The sequence below is a fragment of the Caenorhabditis briggsae genome (assembly GCF_000004555.2).
Source record: "Caenorhabditis briggsae complete genome, chrIV, whole genome shotgun sequence".
Taxonomy (NCBI): Eukaryota; Metazoa; Nematoda; class Chromadorea; order Rhabditida; family Rhabditidae; genus Caenorhabditis; species Caenorhabditis briggsae.
This window is the reverse complement of record NC_013487.2, coordinates 12,072,176-12,094,634: the sequence shown is the minus strand read 5'-3', so window position 1 is coordinate 12,094,634 and position 22,459 is coordinate 12,072,176. Positions and strand designations below refer to the sequence as shown.

General features: G+C 36.8%; 6 protein-coding genes across 6 annotated transcripts; 3 read left to right on the top strand and 3 right to left on the bottom strand.

Moving 5' to 3' along the window:
• Positions 1–1,405: 1,405 nt before the first annotated feature.
• On the bottom strand, positions 1,406–4,402 carry CBG04420 (the record flags this gene model as incomplete). The annotated part of the gene is made up of 12 exons (XM_002634365.1): positions 1,406–1,645; positions 1,690–1,885; positions 1,934–2,042; positions 2,302–2,535; positions 2,584–2,826; positions 2,874–2,971; positions 3,016–3,086; positions 3,135–3,435; positions 3,701–3,897; positions 3,945–4,072; positions 4,115–4,248; positions 4,296–4,402. 12 exons carry the CDS (start codon positions 4,400–4,402, stop codon positions 1,406–1,408), a joined length of 2,058 nt encoding a protein of 685 aa, XP_002634411.1.
• A 2,406-nt stretch (positions 4,403–6,808) lies between these two features.
• On the bottom strand, positions 6,809–10,258 carry Cbr-lgc-43 (the record flags this gene model as incomplete). Its single annotated transcript, XM_045235997.1, has 8 exons — positions 6,809–6,925; positions 7,021–7,308; positions 7,454–7,614; positions 7,833–8,095; positions 8,141–8,314; positions 8,629–9,016; positions 9,280–9,901; positions 10,037–10,258. 8 exons carry the CDS (start codon positions 10,256–10,258, stop codon positions 6,809–6,811), a joined length of 2,235 nt encoding a protein of 744 aa, XP_045092671.1.
• Positions 10,259–10,755: 497 nt separating this feature from the next.
• Positions 10,756–12,319, bottom strand: Cbr-efn-2 (the record flags this gene model as incomplete). Its single annotated transcript, XM_002634363.2, has 4 exons — positions 10,756–10,829; positions 11,304–11,598; positions 11,644–11,836; positions 12,222–12,319. 4 exons carry the CDS (start codon positions 12,317–12,319, stop codon positions 10,756–10,758), a joined length of 660 nt encoding a protein of 219 aa, XP_002634409.2.
• Positions 12,320–15,056: 2,737 nt separating this feature from the next.
• CBG26466 lies at positions 15,057–15,080 on the top strand (the record flags this gene model as incomplete). The annotated part of the gene is made up of 1 exon (XM_045235996.1): positions 15,057–15,080. One exon carries the CDS (start codon positions 15,057–15,059, stop codon positions 15,078–15,080), a length of 24 nt encoding a protein of 7 aa, XP_045098313.1.
• Positions 15,081–20,001: 4,921 nt separating this feature from the next.
• CBG26465 lies at positions 20,002–20,357 on the top strand (the record flags this gene model as incomplete). Its single annotated transcript, XM_045235995.1, has 2 exons — positions 20,002–20,067; positions 20,292–20,357. The coding sequence occupies 2 exons, from the start codon at positions 20,002–20,004 to the stop codon at positions 20,355–20,357; spliced, it is 132 nt and encodes a 43-aa protein (XP_045098312.1).
• A 418-nt stretch (positions 20,358–20,775) lies between these two features.
• Positions 20,776–21,069, top strand: CBG26464 (the record flags this gene model as incomplete). The annotated part of the gene is made up of 1 exon (XM_045235994.1): positions 20,776–21,069. The coding sequence occupies one exon, from the start codon at positions 20,776–20,778 to the stop codon at positions 21,067–21,069; it is 294 nt and encodes a 97-aa protein (XP_045098311.1).
• Between the last annotated feature and the right edge of the window lie 1,390 nt (positions 21,070–22,459).

Here is a 22,459-nt window from a genome sequence, read left to right as displayed (position 1 = left end):
AAAATTTCAATGGAAATTGTCGGAAATTTACTGGAACAGCATTTTATGTTTCTTCAGGTTCTTCGTACTGTCGGGATTTCTAATAACAATGATCTTCGGATCAAAACCTATTACTTCTGATTCAGTTTACATATTTTATTTTTTTAGAGCCAAACGAATCCTGCCACTTTATTTGTTGATCATTCTTACTTCAAATGTTTTATTTTGTTCAGAAAATTATGCAAAAATTTACTTTTTATTTTTTTTTCTTCCTAGACTACGCCTTTTCGGATTCCGGGTGGAGAGCAAAAAAGACGGCAAGTAATAATAGAATTGCGGTTGAAAAAGCGACACTGCAGTGTGCACTGGTCGAAATTTCTCAAAAAAAAATTTTTTGATAAGTTTTTGAGAATTTTTAAACAAAAAAAACTAGTTTTTGAGAAAAAAAATGTTATTTTGCTTCAAAAATGCTATTTTTTCTTCGATCTCAACTTTGGAAAAATTCAGGGAAAAAAAATTATTTTTCAAAAATTTGTTTAAACATTTACAAATTCAATATTCACAATTTAGCTTGAAATTAGATGATAAAAACAACCTTTTTCCAAAAAAAAAACACTTGTTTGCCAAAAAATTGAAGCTGGCGCCAACTGGCCGGGCCGGGACAAGTTTTTCCAAGGCCCGGCCCGGAGGAATGAGAGGTGGTCAATTTTCAATTCTATTATAAATAATTAAAATTTCATATTTCCTCTTTGGCCCGTCAACTTTGAGATCAATTATCTCGATTCTTTCAAAGGATATTGAAAAATTGGTCAACTGTTAAAATATTTATCATAACTGTTGCATATTTGAATGCTGGTTTAATTTTGATAAATAACTGCATACCCAAAATATTTATTTTTGTCTCCATGTCACTTCGAAACTGCCACACTTCGAAACCAGTCATTTCGAAATCGGTCATTTCGAAATTATGGTAATACAGAAGAATGTGTTAACTTCAGATTACGAAAGCAATAAGGTTTTCAAATATGATTTTTCTGATAGAACACATTCCAAAATCTGAAAAAAAAATCTAAAAATTGTTTTTTTTTCGAAAAATTAAAAAAAAATTGTTTCGAAGTTTTCGAGTTTCATAATGTGTTCTATCAGAAAAGGCCTATTTGAAAACCTTAAAATTGCTTTTTTATCTTGAAATGCATCAATCCTTCCGATTATAAATTAATTTTCAATCATTATCTGAATCATCCGAATCATCTATTTATAGGAGTCTTCGAAGGTGAAACACATTTTTATTAGACCTAATTAGTATTAATAAATTAGTTTATACAATTAAAAGCTTATGAGAACCGAAAAAGAAACAAACAGCAAAATGCAAGAAAAATTAAATATACCCGAAAAATAATAACGGAATTCCCTAATACAACAAAAATCAATGAAAATTGTCGGATATGTTTTGAAACAGCGGTAGAATCAAGTTCTGAGCAAATGGTGTAATATGTAGTCCGTCGTAATAATAACCCAGTTTCGTGTCCTCATCATAGCTGTTAGTTTGAGTTCCGTTGAAAAGAATATCCGATATTCGTATGAGTTCACACTTTGAGCACTTCTTAACCAATGCTTCTTGCCGTTGCATGCCATTCAAATAAGTGTGGTCAATTTTGAATAGTTTCTGAAAAACTGGTAGAATCTTTGAATTCAGATTTTACGGAAAACCTGCGAAACATTATCCCCCTTCTCCAACATTTTTGCAAACTTCGAGAGCGGTAGATTTGTAGGTGGTGTGTATGATTCCAGCATATAAATCTTCTTCTTCACATTGTTCTCATACTGTCTCAATGTTGCTAGAGCTTCCTTGAAAATGTCATCATTCTCAACGTCTCCGGTTATGGGTCGTCGAAGTTTGTCAGGTCTGAAAATTTAATTGTGTGTCTGTACATCCAGATATCCACAAACTCACCGATCCAACATGAATAACACATCCGGTAGTTTTTTGAAAACTTCTGCTTCATAAGTGTCATGAGAATTCTGACACCTTTTCCTATTCGAGACCGTCAGAATTTCACAGTCTGAAAAATATACCGTAAAATCTGGTATAGAAGAGCCTTAACTTTGAGCACATATATCGTTTTCTGTAAAAGATACATATGAAAACGATGTCAACTGACAGATTGTTTACCATAACATCAAAAACATTTTGTCAGTTGACGTATCTTTGATATATTTACCAGAAAATGAAATATAAGACCTCAAGCTTGAGAGTGTGGGGCTCATATATTACAGGTATCACTGTGATTTTCCCAGAGGATTGCAAAAAAAAATACTCACAAGAATTACTGTACTTGTACATTGCCTTTGCATGATTTTTGAATGTCTTGTACACCAGAGATCCTAGATTCGCAGTCAAACTATTTCCAACCATAAAAACTGTCATATCTCCTGTCAGATTGCTTCTATCGAATTCACAAAATCCATGTTCGGTTTTATTTGGGAAACAATTCGGTATCACCAGATTTTTGTACTCCTCTCTGGCCCATTTCTTGTTCAATAGAATCGCTTGGTCTGGAAATTTGTAAATTTTGAATTGCTAACATGTATCCAAAATCCCACCAAGTGTGATATTCTCAAAAGAACTATGCACTATGCCCATCATTTTTTCCTCATGTCCATATTTGAAATCGTCCACAAAAGTTGCAATTTGATCCTTCTTCATAACTGTCCAAACGATAGAAATGTAGAATATGAGAATCATGAAGAGGGTCTCTTGTTTGCCAATTTTCAGGTACCATTTTTCAAATGTTTCTGATATCAAAATAGCCAGAAGAATCGAAATGGCGATTCCAAGAAGGTAGACTGAAAGTTTGTGTTTTTGGAAATTATTTCAAAAATATGTAGCGCACCGAAAAACACTCCATCGTGGTAATGTTTGACGTAGACATAGATTGGCCAATGAACCAAATAAAGACTATACGAGATGTCACCGATGTATACCAGTACTCTGGAATTCGTACTTATTTCAGTATCCTTTAAATCCCGACCAACCGATTTTTCATAGGATTCGTCTCACACAGCGTCCCTGTCAAAATAATAACTCCCGATAGGAATGTGCTCGTCTGAAAACAACTTCAACTGATAAGACATTAAAGTTCAAAATGTTTTACAATTCGAAGTGCAGAAGCGGGTATTGTCCACGGGGCAAATGATAGTAGGATGAGAAAAGATAGTGATGAGTAGAGTAGAATATAGAATGGAGGACGGCTCAAATTTTGACGGGGCTTTGTGAATATCACTTCATCGTCATCATCATCGTTATCCTCTTTTTTATCCTTTTCTTCATCTGATCCTTGTTCTTCTAGAAGCAGTTCCTTGTAGTTGTTAACTTTAGTGTCTAGTTCCAGAAGCTCGGCGGAAAGGAAAAAGACAGCAGAGCCGATGAGAAACTGCCAGACTCGACAGAAAGCACTGAAAATAAAATAAATAGTATTAAAGGTCCCACAACGAAAACGACCGTAACCTAAAAAATATTTTTATTCTCCGTTTTTATTTTCTCGATTTCCGTATGTTTTAGTTCAATTGTTTCCCTATTAAAAATGTTTATTTTATGAGAAAAACCAAAAAATAAATCTTGAAAATAAATATATTTTTAGATAACGGTAGCTTTCAGCCGTATTTCTCTTCCACAGCTCCGATTTTCTCGCACCAGAATAATGTACAAATCCCTACTCACCTGTTAAACGCCACCTGTTCCGTCGACAATAAATGGTTTCCTAACGAAGTAAAAATGATGATCGCATGGAAACAAGTTAGCATCAATCCACTCGTACAAAACGATAATAGTAAAAATATGAACGGAGCAAGTAAGTAGAATTGCATTTCTACACACAGAGACCATGTATGGGTGAATATATCCTCTGCTTGATTTAGCTGGAATAATAATTTCCATTTTTTTCCAATTTAAAGTTTCGACCTACCATTTTGAAGTACATATTGTTATCAGAATGCTCGGCCATATTATGATAGAGGAATATTGAATTCCAAGCCGAATCCATATTCATCGAGATGAAAGTGTTGGGAAAAACTATAAATACCAAGATGGTTCCTGAAAATAATTCCGAAAATTTTTACTAAAAAGGTCACCCACCTATAAGAATGATCAACAAATAAAGTGGCAAAATTCGTTTGGTTCTGCGGAAATAAAATAGGTAAACTGAATCTGTAGTGATTGGTTTTGATCCAAAAATCATTGTCATGAGAAACCCAGATAGTACGAAAAACCTGAAAAAAAATTTGTAAAATGCTTCAAGTTCCTCAAAAAAACCTACATATCGACACCAATATACCCGTTCGGAAACCATTTCGGAAAGAAGTGGAAGGCTAAAACAGCGCCGATCGCCAAACCTCGAATACCTTGTAGGTCATCCCGTTTCATTTGAATAAATCGACTGAAAAATGTATTCCCACCAAAAAATGAGGCGAAAGAAGAAAAAAAATATCAGGAAACGTGTAAAAAGAAAAAAAAACGTGGCAAGAGCTGGAAAAAAGTAGGAAAGCGTAGAAAAACAGGTATCTTTACTGTATTTTCTCTCCCGCCAACTTTGAGTTGAATTATCTCGATCTCTGTGAAAGCTATCAAAATGTTGTAAACTAATAAATTGTCAATCATAATAACTCTAACATTTTATCAGTTGACAGATTTTTGATATCTTGCAAAGGAATCGAGATAATTGAGGTCATAATTACTGACACCTATTAGACCAAATACGGTAACAGAATGATTGGGGAGCCAGAACAATATGAAAAAAAAACAACATTATATAACTGTACTTGCTAACTGTACATTCATATATTCATATATATTATATTCATATATTCATATATTCATATATTCATATATTCATATATTCATATATTCATATATTCATATATGAATTTGCAGATTATAATTATATTCATGGAAAATTCGAGATCTTACAGTTACAGCAGTACACATACAAACAAAAAAAAACATTCCGAGAAGTTTCCAACCTGCACATAGCTTAGAATTTCTCCGAAATTTGCGATGTGCTATGACCGATAAGAGAATTTCAAAATCTCGCTTTTGAAGATGTCTTACACCCAATTCAACACGGATCAATCGCAAGATCAGCGATCTTTTGGCACCGGTTCGCAACGCCTCGGAACGTATATTTTTGTGTGTAGTGTGGTATCGTGAAGATCTAGAAGCCCCAGAAGCTTTCAGATGCTTTTTAGAAAATCTAAAAGCCTCTGGAGGCTCTCAAAAGCTTCTTGAATCTTTTCAGAAGTTTTATTCAATTATGCGATTATTCGCACAAATTGATGACACAAAATCTTAAGAAGTAAAAAGGGCCTAGAAAAATAGACAAGATCATGTTTAAAATTACGAGCAGTGTGTTGCCTCGGCTACGCATAAATCCTTTATAGCTTTTCAAAAAAAACGGTCACTCAAAAATTTCTAGACTTCAAAAATGCGCCCTTCTCGTTTTCTTTTCTTTTCTTTGTGTGGAGCAAATATGCCGGCAAATAGTAATATAATTGGGGTTGAACAAGAGGCACACTTTTCTTGATAAAAATGCGAATGGAAGACAGACAGAATTGCAATTACCGTATGCAAAAATGTTGTTTTCCGGAAAACCGTTTTCCAGGCTTTGTTTTTCAGAAATCCATTTATGACCTCGGAGTTCGGAAAATGGAGAAGAAAACGAGGATATCTCGAAGCGGAGAAAAGAGGGAACACGCAAACGGTGGAGACGCAGAGTGATTTTCAGCGATAATATCATCAAGCAAATTATATAGGTTTCAAAGAGAACTGAAATATGTCTTTATTAGAGAAATTTAAAATTTGATCAATTTTTCTTATAGTGAGTTATGTAACTTTTGGAGGAGTCATTACTCAGCTCACGTCTGCAATGTGTTCCCCTCAAATTGGCCGAAACCGAAATCCTGGTTCACAAAGAAAAACTACAGTATGAAAGACTTTCAGACATCCTTTTTTCAGGAAAGATCGAAAACTCAAACCTTTCTTTATATCAAAATTCAATTCAAATGCAAATCTGAGCTATGAAAAAACCAGAAAAAATGTTTTCCTTTTTTCCAAAGACCAGAGAGCAAAGGCTTTCAGAAAAATAACTGTAACAAAACATGAACAGTGTATGAAAAAAAAAAGATATGGGAATGAAAAACAAAAAGATTGACAGTGGCGAGAACGTTGGCTGTAAATTGAAGGCAATCGAAAAAGAATCTTGCACTTTGGCTTTGTAAAAACTGAGGGAGAAAGGAGGGATGCTGACAGATGTGCAGTTATATACAGTTTATATGAGCAAGTTAAAGTTCCGAGATTAAAAATTGTTCCGTGAAAAAATAGTTCCGGGATGAAATTGTATGTGGTTAATCATGTCAAAACATGAGCAAATGGTATGTTTCTTCTACTGAGTTTTAGATCTTCTTTTCGAAAAAAACACGATTTCGATTCACGAACTAGAAAATACTTTATTTCTTCTAATAGAAGCCCACCCAAACCGCCAACTTTGAGCCCATATATCTCGCCTCCCGTAAAAGATATTAAAAAATGGTCAACTCGACAAAATGTTTATCATAATCTCAAAAATGTTTTGTTAGCTGATCACATATTGATATCTTTCACAGCAACCGAGATATATGGATCTTCTAGAGTGTTTACGGTCGATTGATTTTCAAAGCAGCGACTAACAAAGTTTCGACTTATATCCTCAATAACTAAAACATGTTGTATCAATTTTATAGTTTCAGTATATTTGAGAGTGAACGAAAATTTTTGAATGACATCAATGTTTCACTCTTAGGTCTCTGTGTGGTTTTTCGGCAAGTTCAAAACTTTTTCATTTGTGATGATTTGTGATCTTTCTTTTTTTATTCCATAGTTGTTCTGCTGCTCCTCTACTGTCTCCTCAAAATGCTATAAAGAATTTCAAATAAAAAAATTGTTTATATCTGAACACAGTTCTCATTTCCTTGAGCTATAAACAGTACATAATAAACAAAGAACGCAACAAAAACCACAGGAGATGAGAATCTACAAATTGAATCCACTCGATGATACAGTCGATTCAATCGATATGCTTCTGCTTCAAACGTGCATCTTTCAAATTCATTTGCAGCTCTTTCCGCATTTTTTGTCATTGCTCGACTTCTTTTGATCAGAGCCAAAACTACTAATGATTCCAAAAGTGAGAGTACGGTGAAGGATTTCATGGCTGCAAACCAGACGTCAATGGATGTCAGGTAGGATGTTCTGATCTCTTTGTCTCCTTTTTCCATTTGAACCAGGGTAAGGAGCACCTGAATATAGAATTGTGCAAATTTAACTTTCTGGAATTTTCGAAGACACCTTCAGGCGATACGTTTCTCATTGACGGTCAGGGATTTTTCGATATTTGAAGATATTCAGAAATACGCATCTCATTTTCCAATCAAAATGTCTTACCGTAATTGGTGTAATAATTCTGACGTCTTCATAGTTATAGGGTACATATGGAGCCACCCACGCGAACATCATTGCCAAAGTAGATGGCACATATTTTTCAATCACAAATCGTGCACTATCTCGTTCCAAAGAAAACAAGATTTTGAGACAGGATGCGTCAACTGAAATTTTTTTAAATGGATCTTGAGTGTACTGAATGGCCTAACTTTCTCAACATGATTTTGCTAGGCCATCGTTGTTGATGGCCCAGAAATAGTCAAAAATACACCTGATATAACTATTTACCAGTGTGGCTAAGAAAACTCAGCTTGCAAAAGTTATGTCACCATGGATAAAATAGCCTAGAACGCATTTTCTGTTTGTTCTTCTGAAAACTTACCTAACTTGTTTCTGAGAGAACATTCTCCAGTTTTAATTTTCGTGATGTGCAATTCAGGTAAGGTGATTTTCGATTGGAATCTGATTGGATTGGAGTGCCAGTGAAATTTTACATATTGGTTTGAGTAGGCAACTGCAATGCAAAATATCTTGTTGTGACCCAAAACCCCGAAAAACTCACTCGACGCAATTCTCAAATCACATTCCTGTCTGTCGTGCGGGTATAAACAGAATGACATGAAACAAGAACATATTGACGATACTCTGCAAAACAAAAAGTATCCAATAGTTTAGTTAATCGGATTATACCTGACAGTATACGTCACCAAACCTTCCGGTGTGATTCTCATTCGAATATTTGGAAATGATACATAATGAAAATACGAGTGTTTTGAGTTGACGATATACGGATCGGGTCTCCAAATTTGCTCGATGATAGCTTTCTCGCGGATTCTGATTGGTTTAGTGTAGTTGTTCACTAGTCTGAAATAAAATACCGTATTTCCTTTAATAGCAGCATACAGAACTGTCAATTTGTAGTTCAATTTTCTCGATTCCTGTGGAATATATCAAAAACCCCTTAACTAATAAAATATTAGTGATATCATGATAATACAGTTATCAGTTGAGAAATTTTTCATATCTTTCACAGAAATCGAGGTAATTCAGCTCAAAGAGTGAGGAGCGAAGCGACGAACGAGCAAAACCAGATCAACTCGCGCCGACAGCGCACCAGCCAGATTTTTGAAGCGCCGGAGACGCGGCAAACAGGCTGATTGTATTTCAAAAGCATTTACCTAATATCAATCCACGAGAATTCCATTTCTACATCCATCGAAAACTCCATCATCTCGCTATCGAAATTCGCCAGATACAGAAAATTAAAAGCGACCGCCACATTCACCGGAATATCATTAAACGCCAAAGGCACACTTGTATTATCGTAATCCACACTTTTCAGAACCGGGAGAATATAACTGCTACCGTAATCCCTGTGTTCATCGGCTCTTCGTTCCTCCAAAAGTGTCAAATTGATAAGTTTATCTCGCCAATCAGATCTCTCTTGAGGTGTCAACCGAACTGAGAATTCTTCTTTTTCTAGGAGGCGCGGATCCATCCAAGCCAGGTCATAAGTACGAATCTTGCTTTTTCCAGGTTTAAAGCGATGGGATTTGGGCTCTAGGTCTGGAATGAGTGAGAAAAAATATTTATACTGTATTTTCAAAAAATTGAAGCTCACACAAACCATTCAATTTGAGATCAATTGTCTCGATTCCTGTGGAAGATATCAAAAACTTGTCAACTGATAAATTTTTACCATACTATCGACAATATTTTATCAGTTCACAAATTGCTGATAACGTTTACAGGAATCGAGATAATTGAGCTTAAAGATGACGGTTTGGGTATCTATTAATTTATTTACGGAAATATGGATAAAGTCTCACCTTCCAAATTCAATTCCTCTTCTTCCAGATTCACTTCTGTGACATTTTCCTTCTTCGGTGTGTTCCGAATAGTTTCATTTCCGATTCCACGAACGCCGAGGCCTTCTTCTTCATTCTCTAGAATCCTTCTAGCTTCATCATCTTCTCCTTCTTCTCCTGTTCTTGTTGTTTTTTCTTCTCCTCTCTCCTTTGAATCTCCACCGTTCCATGAATCAATTATTCCATTTTTATCCATCTTCAGCGGTCTTTTCAGCACATACTCCTTCAACTGATCGTCATACATTATTTGGAAATCGTCATCTTTCGGCTTCTCCACCTCATCTTCATTATCATTTCCTATCACCTCTTCTTGACCATACTCGTTACCAATTCTTGATACAGTTTCTCCTTGTTTTGGAACCAAGAAAATCTTTGGCTCCTCCCCCTTTTCGTACATCTTATCTGGCTCATTTACAATTATCTCTTTTTCCTCAATTGACGTTGGATCGTTCTTCTTCTTCTCAAACTGCTTTTCTTGCTCTTTTTTGTACTCGCTAACATTTTCGACTTCCTTGAGAAGTGAGTCTTTTTTAGTGAACACTACTCGATTATAAGCTCGAACTTTTAAGCGAATCAGAGGTGTCTGAAAAAAAAACGTTTTTTTTTAAATTTTGTGCAGAAAACTTTTTTTAAATTTCCTCTTTACTTTTATGTGAAATTATATGATTTTTGGCACAAAATAAAGAAAGTAAAAATTCATCGAACAAAAAACACTTACAGACTGTTTGGAACCAAATGGTTTGAAAGGAACCCAATCGAAAATACTAGAAGTTGGAGACGGGAATGCGACGAAGGCTTTAGCCTTGAAGGTGTTGTCTGCGAGAATTTTTTTTGACCAGGCTATCATCAATAGAGCAAACTTACCAATTTGACTGTTTCCCTCAACATTTTGACTAGAATAAAACAAAATAATAGCACATAATAAACACCTGATCGTCATCTTTCTTCCAACATTTTCATGAGGGTCAGAGAAAACAAGCGAAGAGATTCTTGTGGAAAGACACAACGTCTTCAAGAAGAGAGTGAGAAGAAGAGACAGTGATAAATAAAACCTGTCTCTTCAATTTGGTCCCATTTTCCTTTTCCGCTTCGGTCACCAAAGTCACACTAATTAGTTCTATTTTCTATTGATTTAATTTTCTCTCTTTATTTTCGATTTGCAACTTGTACTTTTAATTGATTTGAGAAGTTTTTAAGCATCTTTATTCTCTTAATCTGGATCACAGGAGAATCGGCAAAAAAGGAGAAGAATTCGGAGAAGTTAGAATCTAGGAAAAGGAATCACTGGACATTCAGAAAAAAGAGAAGAGAAGTTATAATTATAGAGAAGAGGTGGTTTTGTGTGACAAAGAAGACGTTCTGGAACCCGTTAGATGACAATGTGAGCGGTTTGGAAAGAAGAATTGGGATGGAGAGGGAAGAGAAAAGTAAAAAGGACTACAAGAAGTAACGGGAAGCAAGAAGGAAGACGATTGAGACGAGATAGGAGCAGGCGTTGGAACCGTCGTCGTCTGAAAAATAAGAGGAAATAAAATTGTAAATTTCAAAATTCTTTTAATCCTTTTAATCCTCTGAAAAGAAATCGCGCAAATAGCTTATAAACTGAGAGTTTTCAAAAAATTCTGTGAATGCAAAGTTTTTAATCTTGGTCTGTTTTATAACCTCCAAAGATTTAGTGCTCGGAAACTTGACTGTCGAGTTCCAGACTCCTGAAAATGGTCAAAGCTGAAAAAGGCGTTTTTGTATATCTTACTGACCGGATACCGTATTTCGCTGATAAATTATGTCAACTGATGAAATATTGGTGATATTATGATGAACATTTACAGTTGACCAATTTTTGTTATCTCTTATAGCAATTGATAGTGAGATAATTGAGCTCAAAATGGTCGATTTCTTGGGGATGCTATCAGCGAAAATACGGTAGCTATGAATTCACAATTTATAGAACTTGATATTTAGGATCCTTCAAAAAAAAAGCTTACCATCATCAATGTCATTCCCATCGTGTACTACATACATGACTGGCGTCGATTGCTCAGCATCCCGATCCTTTTTCAACGTCCTTGCCGCGAACTTTGGATTCTGAATACCCCGTCGATCTTTCTCCACTTCAAACTTGATTTTCATCTGCTTCGTTGTACACAGCCCATCTTTTTTCCTATCGATTCCTTCTTGAGTTCCATCTGACGTACTGATCAGGAAGTAATTCTTCCCGGGTTGGAATTCAAATCCTCCTGGTGTGGGTGTGAATGATCGGAACACAATGTTGATGGATGCCTAAGCAAAAGTTTCAGATTGTCAAATTTTCGGAAGGAAACTTACATCAACAGTCTGATTATCACAAGCTCCTACTAGCCTTGGTTTGGATAGGAAACAGTGATCATACTCTTCGTCAGATACCATATAGATGTATGAGTACTCATATTTTCCATTAGGCTCCGATTTTGGACATTTGATGGACACCCGGTCTCCGATATGTACAGATATGACGTGATCAGTGTTGGAGACGTCGAATCTGAAATTTTGGTCTTAAATTTTTATTTCGTAACACAAATTCCCTTTCTCTTAGAATATCCTTTTCTTTATTGTTTTTCATCCTTTCTTCTCCGTTTTGCGGTAATGATGAATTACCTTCTCTCTGCGTCTCTCATTTCTCTACACTCCCTCGTTAGTTTTCTTTGGCGGGAAGGAGTATATCTATCTTTGAGAAGGAGAACAGTCACTTTATCCATCTCTTTCCCAAAACAGTATGAAACATACTCATGTTCTATACGCCGATCCTAATCATAACCTTGGGTGAGAGAGTACTAGAAAGTGAGAGACGCAGAGAGAAGTCGGCGAGCTGATCAAAGGGTTGTAAACTATAAGAAAAACCCCCGACGATGATGAGACAGACTCACATTGGATTCGACGAAATCCAGTTGATATCCGGAATTTTTCGGGTCCAACCAAAGATTGGGAATAGAGTGAGAAGAAGAGGAAGGATGGGTAACCGCATCACACCATCAGGATTCTGGAGGTGTTGGAGAGGATCTGAAAAATGGAGAATTGTAAGGATCATTAGGAAAAGTGAGGGTGAAGAAAAAATCCCGAAAAGAAGAAGAAAATATGAAAAGTATGAAACAAACTGAGAGAAGCTGAAAACTTCCAAAAAAAATTAAGGCTACCGTAAACACAATAATAGAAGCAGACAACTTTGAGCTCAATTATCTCGATTCCTGTGGAAGATATAAAAAATCTGTTAACTGAAAAAATATTGGTGATGTTGTGATAAATAATTTATCAAGTGACAAATTTGTCATTTCTTTCACAGTGATTGAGATATCTGAATTTTAGGATTCCTAAGTTCTATTATTACAAAATCAGGCGAATGGAGAATACCGTATTTCCACTAATAGAAGCACTCCCAAATCATCAGCATTATCTTATTTCCTGTCAGAGGTATCAAAATTTTGTCAACTGATAAAATATAGGTTAAACTATGATAAATAACAAATTACATACCGTGGAACCTCTCATAGAAGGTCCCTCAAACTGTGAAGTTTGAGCTCAATTATCTCGGCTTCTTTTTTGGATATCAAAAATTTGGATAACTTGTTTTTCAGTTGACAACTTATTGATATAATTTACGGAAAACGAGAAAAATTGGCTCAAAGCCAAACATTAAGGGTCCCTTCTATTACAGGGTTTACGGTAATTTCAAAGTTCTGTGAATGATGATTGAATCAGCGCGAATGGGATATAGCCATAAATTTGTTCCTATATCCATTACACAACCATATTTATAAAACATCACAACATTGTTGTCACCTACCGAACCAAAAAAAAGAAAGAATAGAAAAAAGAGGAGATAAATAAAATCGGGGACAGATTGACAGAAAAGGTGTGAATAATCACATAAAAGTGTGTGTCTCTTGCAATGCGGTAGGCCCCCTTCGTCACTTTTGATTTTTCATTTGTCCAAATTGGCGTGCTTATCATTACGATAGAAAAAAGAGAAGGAAGAACAGAAATTCGAAATGAAGGTCGTTTAGGTTTTCTGTTTAAAAATACACATCGACTAATACCCTCTTTTTTTCGAAATGAGACAAAACTACTTGGACTATTGACGGTTTACGACCACCCAGGGGTTGGGGGCTATAAAAAATCTATAAAAAATGAGAGAGAAGTTTCATCTAAAAGCTTTTTGGATGAAAAATGAAAACGAGTGGAAGGTTTTGGGATAGAGAAATGTTATACTCTACAAGAAACAAGAAGCCACAGTGCCTTTCCTATGGTACTTGACCTGTTGGGAATACCCCAAGAGGAGAGGTCTTTGTATAGGCTAACGATGAGCATACGGAAGGAAATGGCAACACAGGAAATGAGGAGCTGTATTTACGGTACAAATCTTTGGGGGCAACTTTCGCGGGTGTTTTCGATTGTTTATATTAATTGTTAATGTAAACTTGGTAATTTTATTGGTGGAGCCTAATTACCCGGTCTGAAGTTTGTAAGAGCATAACATCTGAGTGAAGCGTTTTACTGAGCAGTAAACTGGCAAAATTTCAAATCATATTAGCAATGTCGAGCTGAGTTATCGCTCGTCAAAGTTGCTTTAGCTTATGAAAATCTCAATGAACATTACGAAGTTTTCTTTGAACAATCATACCAATATCTAGATGTGAGGAATCGCTTTGAAAATTTCAGCAGCTTAGAATTCAACGTAAAACTATATTTCTACCAATTTTCGTGCTGCCAAAGTGATTAAGTCTGAAGATACACTCGTTTTCATCAGTCCGGGTAGTGATGCGCCACCCGGTGTCTGTTCAATTCCATTATAAAAGAGAACACAAGATAGGCCAAATAAAGTTATATGAAAAAGTTTCCTGAATTGAGTTTCAAGCTGGTAATACTGTCTTTGTGCTGAATTATTGATTCCTGAATAGATGACAATTTAGAGCTTAAAGTATTTTTCTAGCCATTAGAAAAAGGAAATATTCAAGAGCTTCAGAAGATTTACGAAATTGAAAACATTTTTGAAGGTTGGAATCTTTCAGCAACCTAAAAAATTTCAATTTTATGGAATCTTCTTTGGCTTCAAACAAAAATGTCTTCAAACAGAAAATTCGGCTTCAATAAAATCTTCAAACATGAAATTGAGCTTCAATACGAAAAGATAAAACGAGTCTTCAAAAGACTGACAGGTGTCGAAGATAGCAGAAAATAAAACAGGGCTATCCAAAATTCTGAAGAGCTGAACATGTTCAAACTGGGATCTGGTACATACGAATATTAGAAAATTGGTCGCTCTCTAATCCTGAGCTTAAATCCTACTCTACCTGCACAAATTATTCCTATGTTTTAATTAAAAGATACCTATCTAGAGCCCTCCCCTTCTTCCTAATCTTCCCCAATGTCTTCATTAGACACGGTTTGTCCTTCGTTTTTTTTCCTTTATAAGCCCCATACGAAATCCATGCAATTATAAGCATCTGCTCTTTCCCTCCTAGATTCCCACCAATTCTTCTTCTCCTCTCAATATGGCGTAACTCAAATGAGACAGAGCGAGAAAGCGGCATTCCTTTTTGGAAATTCAGTAGGAAAAAGAACAGACAGGTGCATCCGACACATTGACACACTTGAAATGAATCGAATGGCTTGAGTCTAGTACTAATTGGCAGGGGTACCCCCTTTAGATGAGCCGAATCGTTAGAGCATATTGCTCTTTGGAGCAAGTGCCCCCGGATATATGTATGTGTGTATATAAAAATGTGTAATGGAAACTTTCGAGGAAGAAGAAGAAAAGAGAGCTCTGTGTGTGTGGTCAAATGAAATTGGATGATCGTTTGTGGCCATCATGATGCGCATGTTATCCCGAATGCCAAACAAGCTAAAGAGCACCGGCGAGAAGAAAATATATGTGTACAAGATGGAATGAGCCACACAAACTTTTTTTTCGTCGTGTTGAATGCAAATTAGGTTTTCAACGGGATGTAAAAAAATGGGTGTCAGTTTGTGGGAAGAATGGAACTTGGACTTTGGGATGAGAACCATTAAAGGTCTTTTTGGAAATTTTGAGATATGTATCTTTCACAGGAAATGAGATATCTGGGCTCAAAGTTGGCGGTTCGGATGGCCTTTGATTAGTGTATTTAAGGCAATTGAGGATGTCTGGTAATGAAAATTTCCGAAGTCTAGAAATTACAATCTTCGAATTTGGATATCCGAATGTTTTCTTTTTTCCGAACATACGATGTTCAGGATAGCCGGATTTCCGATTTTCGAAAGCGGTGGTATCTCAGACACGGGTCTTCAGGGCATCCAGGATATCTGAACATCTATATTGAGAAAATCTGAATACCACGACACCTGGTTCGTAACCGTGGGAGCTGCGGATTTAGGGATAACAAGATGAGAAGGATGAAAATTTAAGACAACAAGAAAAAATACTACAAATTCCTGAAGCCGTGCACTCACACAAAAACGCAAAAGGAGCGGGGATAGATGAATTTTACGAGCCCACTCTTTCCGGAGTAGCCCTTCCCCTTCTTTTTTTTCTTCTTCGGCTCTCAACACAAGCCTAAAAGGTTAATCGAAAAACGAAGAGCCGCCTCGGATTCGAATGAGAAGACGTGTGAGGAGCTTCGAAAAAAAGAAGGAAAAGTGTGAAAAAGACAGAATACACCCATACACACTTCAATGGACTTGATGAGCGGAAGAGATTTGATTTTCTGGGACTCCCATAAAGAGGACATTAAATGGAAAAAATTAGTGAGAAGTACATTCATAAAAAGGAGAAAGTCGAGGAAACTGGAATTCTCCAAAAGTCATAGCTCGAGTCAAAAGATCCACTCTGGTCAGTGAAATTCGAACCGACACCATGGGAGCCTACAAATGCACACACAAGGAAGGATACATCTCTTCTCGTGTGGTTGCTCCCCCATATCCACTGTATGTTCTTCAAACAATGGCATTTTATGAAAAGCCGGATGATGGTGACGGGTTTTTGGGGCTGTCAATCGAAATCCGTATCCAATTAAACTTCTCTCTCCCGCCATTTCAATTCTTCAACAACACAACACAAACAGAAGAGTGACATAAACATAAAAGGGTTCTCATAGCTTCAAGCCCGAAACGATTACCGTAATCGAATCAAAAGCGTTCGTCGGCATTTGATACCTGAAGGCATAGACAGAAACGAAGAAGAAAAAAGAAACCACCAAGTGAGGAAAAGATTGATGGTGATGAGAGGAAGAAAAAGGAGAATTGGGAGATACGGCTTCTGGTTTTTGGGGGAAATAAATACGTTCGGTTTCATCTTTTTTAGTCAAAATAAGGTACCGTAAATCATTCGGGGTGTCTGATCGGTTACCAACAAGGCTGACCGCGACTTAGGTTGTGGGTAGGAACCTGTAGGGTCTCCAAAAACCACTAGGGTAGCAAGAAACTACTCGGTTCAGGAGAAACCACCAGGGTCGCCAAAAACCACTAGGGTTGCCAAAAATCAGTAGGGTCACCAAAAACCACTACGATAGCAAAGCCGCCTACCTATCCCAAAAACCGACCGTGGCACAGCTTTGGTAAAGCTTCGGAAAAAATTTGCTCATCTCAACTAATCAATCTCGGCACTTGCTACATTTTTTTTCAACGGGGGCACCTGCCCTATCTTCTCTTTGGAGCAACAGCTTCAAAAACAATGTAATTTGCCACAAGAACAATGAATTGACGTGTAAATTGATGTGTCTTGGACCACTAGTGGTGTCACAGGTCTTGAGAGGCAACAGACAAAAAAAGTTGGATGTAGCACATGTAATCCAAGATGTAGAAACATGTTGTAGTTTGACAAATGATGAAATGTGAGGGAGCCGGAAAAGAGGGCAGAAGAAAAAGATATCAAGTTCGGGTGTGTGATGGATATCAAAGTTCCGATGGGCATGTGAAGCTAATTGAGCTTCAAGGTACATAATATCTGAAGCTCATAAGTTCATAAGGAACCTTCGAGATCTAGGTCTTCTGGGTACAGGCCCTAGATAACTCAAAAAATTAAATGATGTATGCCAACTGGAAGGATTCAAGACCGGCTCAGAGCATCTTGGGTCCACAAAGTTATTTTCGACAAAATTTGAAGGGTTCAGGAAGAAAGTAGAATAAAAATGCTCGAAAAACGCTAAACTTTCAAACAGAATATAGTTGCAACTCGTCTAGATGAGTTGACTTCTATCTTCCTCTCTTTTCCAAAAAGCTCTACAAACATAAGTGGATAACACAAACTGGTATACATAATTCAGAAGAATGAAGTAGCAGCCAAAAGAAGATGTTGTCGTCTTCTTCATCGGAAGGAATGCTTCGAGTTAAGGAGATGTGCCGAAAGAGAGAGGATGAATAGACTGAGATTGCGTGACCCGTCCGCCGCTTTGCAGGACACAAGACGTCCGACTAATGAGCCAGAACTGACTGCCTTTCGGGACGGACCCCACAGGATGTACGAAGATTCCAGAGGCTGATGAAGAAGAAAAAGAAGAAAAAGAAGATGTTATAGAAAGGGTGTTGTGATAATTATGCTATAGAAGACAGCAGCTACATATAAAGAGAACTACTACTACGGGAATGTGTGTTTGTATGTACAAATATAACTATAATTAGTCAGTGTTCTCTATTGTCCATGCTTAATTGTCTTTCACACCTATGAGAGCGTTTAGTTTAGTAGTAGTAGTAGCAGCCAGCAGGCGGGCCAAAACAAAACTTGTATAAACAGATGAGAAAATGAATAGGGTAGGGTCTCCTCAGAGCACCAGATGAGTTGTGCCAGATGTGTGTCCCTTACAACATACACACAAACACCTAATTATCAATTAGGCCCAAGAAGTGGTGGAGCAGACACTATGAACTCTCACACAGGATGTTGGACACAAAACAATCAAATCAAGAAACGAATTGGCATTTGGTTGGGGTACAACTGCTGCTGCTGTTGGCTTCGAAGAAATGATCTTGAACATGTCAAGTGTTGGTGGAAGAATAAGAGGAAGAAAGGAAGAGGAACACCATAAAGAATTGGAAAAGTGCGGAAAGTTTGGTAATACAAAAGTGGTATCGGGAAGAGGAGGATGCCCTATGTGTGCGGCTTGATGAAGGTCAGTTTATAGTTAGAAGCAAAACACTTCAAGCAAGCGGTGGTCTAAGAAAATGAATCACTGAAATTGCAGTAAAACTCTAACCGAATTAGTGAAATTTTAAACCAACTTTTCATGGTTCCTGTGAAAAGCCAAAAGTTCATCAATCTCACCAATTTTATAGCCAAATTTGGATGTCTCAAAATAATTGTAGATTTTGTTCGATGTGATTGAAATTTTGCAGCTCTACTGAGCAATAAAAAAGCTTCAATTTTCTAAATTGCAACTTTTTTGTACGAATTCATCCAGATGAGATATACTTCCTGGAAGGGTTACGACTCTGAACTCTACAGGATGGCGCATAATTACCGGTCTCAAGTTTGTACTAGCATAAAATCTGAGTAAAACGTTGTACTGAGCTACTGAGCTCAACATTTTGTATTTGAAAGTTCAAACAATTCATCAGAAAACTGGCCAAACTTCAAATTATTTGGTCAACTCTGAGCTGAGTTATCGCTAATCAAAGTTGCTTCATCTCATGAAAATCACAACAAAATATTACGTCTTTCATCTTTGGACAATCATAACAATACCTAGACTTTAAGAATCGCTTTGAGAATTTCAGAAGCTTTGAATCAGACTTTAAAAAAATTTCTACAAATTTTCGTGCTTCCAAGATGCTTATGTCTAGAGATATACCCATTTTAATCAGTCCAGGTGGTTGTGCGGCACTCTGGACAATAAAAAAGGCTCAAAATTGACGGTCAGGGTGCAGCTCTAAATTATGCTAAGATAGAAATGCTGTAGCAATAGTTAGAAAATTCAGAGCTTTTTTTAAAAGGATTTCTAGAATAACATTCATCTCAAGAAGCCGGATTAAGGATGCTGTATTCATTGGCTTGATAATTCGAGAACTCTCAATTAAGAATTTTTATGAGTTGATTACTATCGGTTTAACCGGATCTTATCTAACCCCAATTCTATCAGACCAACTTGAATAAAACCAATAGAAAAACAATGAACAAGGAAAAGTGGATGGATAACTAGGAAGAAGGTGATAAGAAGACAGTTAACTGGGGAGAAGAACGGGAGTAGTTAATGATATCCTCCTCCTCGTTCCGTTCTCTTTTGATTATCTTCTCTCCTCTTTTTTGGGAAGAGAGAGTTATGATAGGGTACGGGTTACGCAATAAGACAACCCCGTCGGTGAGGCAGCAATGCGCGATTCGGGAGTGTAACGGACTGAATAGAAGGGGCGGGAGAACAAGGAGAAGGTGTGGGTGAATTACTGAGTATTCGAGGAAATGAGGGAAGAAGAATGGGGTAGAAATATAGAGGGATGAATAGAATTGGAAAATTATAATGCTGACTGTTTCACTCGAGACATAATTAGCGAAGACAGGAAGAGGTGAGGTGAAGCTGAGAATTCGTAAAAATAGGTAGAACCAGTCGGGTTGGGACGTTATGAGGTCCTAGAATTTTCAAATATTTTTTAAAAATCAGAAATTCGATAACCCAGACTTCAAAAAGTTCAAAAAATCAAAAATCAGAGAAATCGAAAAAAATTCAGAATTTCAGAATCTCGAAAATGAAACATTTTAAAAATTCAGATTATCCAAACTTTCACAAAAACGTTGTCAACTACAAAATTGAAGCTCTGCTTTTGATTAATATACTCTGAAATTCACAGTTTAATGTAACAAGATCTACTATGATTTTCAAGCATCCAAAATCTACTTTATGGAAATTTTTAAGAGCTTACTATTAGCTAGCTAACGTGAAAATGATGAACACTCTAGTTTTTTCTAAACTTTTCAAATTTTGTTCAAAATGAATTGTTGTTTAAAAATTTTTTTTACCGAGATACCCAGTACCAAGGTCAGAAGCCACCTGTCCAGGTGGATGAAGGAAAACATAAGACACCAACTTCGAAACAAAAAATAAAATGTTTAGAAACTACCCCAGGCCACAAAAAAACATTTCTACAGTACCCCTCTCCTAAACTGTCAACTCTTATCCATCCCGAAACACGAGATCCACAGCATCAGTTCTCCGTCAAGTCAGAGTCATGTCCGATTACGTCTCGCCTCATCAAAAAAGTATTAGTGGCAGCAACACAGTAACCTCTATGTAAACTTATCTGATAACCGTGTCGTGTCCTCCTCGCAACTCACTCAATCTTAAGCAAACGGACCGGACTACTACTCATTTATCCCATTTTTTGCCTATTTGTCATATAGGGAAGAGGTCAGTTAGAGGACAGACAAACGGATTGATTGCACACCGATAGGCTAATTTGTTTTCTCTCTCTTTCTCTGTTCATATCCCTAACGTCTTCTGGATTCCTTATCTGGGGAAGGAAATGGAGAACCGATTGAAGCGTGTAATCGGTAACACTCGCATGTCAACAATCGTTCCAAAGAGACGATCTGTTGTCGCTTCTCAATTTCATTATGTAATACAGAACGGAAGATTCCAAGAGGGAGAGGAAAGAGTTAATTTAAAAAGGAATTCATTTTGTCTGTCCTTGGGAAATCTCACTCCATTTGTTATCACACTTTTTGACCTAGACCCGCAGACCATCTGCCCTGATCCTTTGAGCTGTCACCTGGCGCCGCACACTGCGGGAGATTCGGAATGTCAAAAAATTGAATGAGTCAATAAAAGAAAAAAGATGGAAAAGTAGAAATCCTTTAGGTCAGTTTCTGACCTAAAGGATAACCCAACACCTTTTTATCCGATTATGGTGTCAACACAAAAGAAGAAGATCCTGGATTTTGAAATGACTTCTTCAGAGGGTGAAAGGGACGCTGTTGACCAGCATCGGCCAGTAGAACAAATTATGATTGATGGGTAGATGAGAAAATGGAAAAAAAAGAAGGAGAACTGAAGCTTGTACATCTTCTTCTTCTGAGGTTTCGAACGGTAATTGGCAGCACGCCAGGAGAGGACCGGTCACCACACTCAATCAGGGAGCGGGAAAAAAGAAGAAGGTGACGGGATTTTGAAAAGTAGCTATTGACGGAAAAATAAAAAAAAGTGGAGAGGAATTCAGGAAGTAAAGAAGCAAAGGGTCAGAGAACATGAGCTTGAGATGTGCAGTACAACCTGTGATAGAAGGACCCCTAACTTTGACCGTCCTTATCTCAGTTCCTGTTAAAGACATCAAAAATGTGTTAACTTCCAAAACACTCCTGATATTATGATAAATAGTTTATCAGTTGACTACCTGAGATATATGGGTTCAAAGGTGACGGCTTGGGTGGTACTTAATTAGTTTTTAGTGGAAAAAAACCAACTTTGGTAACCAAATATAGTAGAATTTGTTGGACAAGACTGAAAATTTGCCGGTCTACTAAACAAAAAAGAGCTTCAGTATTGTAGTTGGAAATTTTTTGTACAAATTCATCCAAATGAGGATTACCCCTTAAAAGTGTCGTAAGTCTGAACTCTATGCAATTTCTGGAAGTTGTGGCAGTTGATTGGTTTGAAGCGGTATATCTTGTTCGGATGAATTCGTAAAAAAAAATTCTAAATACAAATCTAAAGCTCTGTTTTTGTTTAAAACAACTGAAAATGTTTAGTGTCACCCAACAAATTTCACTATTCGTAGGCATCTAAACTTGGCTCACCGTAGTTCCGCTAACAACAGCCCATCCAAACAGATAACTTTGAACTAAATTATCTCCATTCCTGTAAAAATATTCTGGATAGCTGTTAAAGAAACCGAGATATATCAGCTCAAAATTGAAAGTTAAAGATGACATTCTATTAGAGTTTTTTCGGCTCTTTATGACTAGGGGGCCATGAGAATAGGGGGGCCCAAGTCAAAGGGGGGGGGGGACCATAGGTAACAATGTGGAATAAGTTAAGATTTACCAATTTTTTCTAATTTTGTTACCGTTTCCATTAAAATTTCGAACTTTGCACACTTTTCATAATTTTTTGAAAATTTCAGTTTATGTCATTTTTGCATATTTTTTGTCTATTTTTTTGTTACTAAGCCTGGAAAAATCTGGAACTAGCTGAATAACTTCAAATTACAC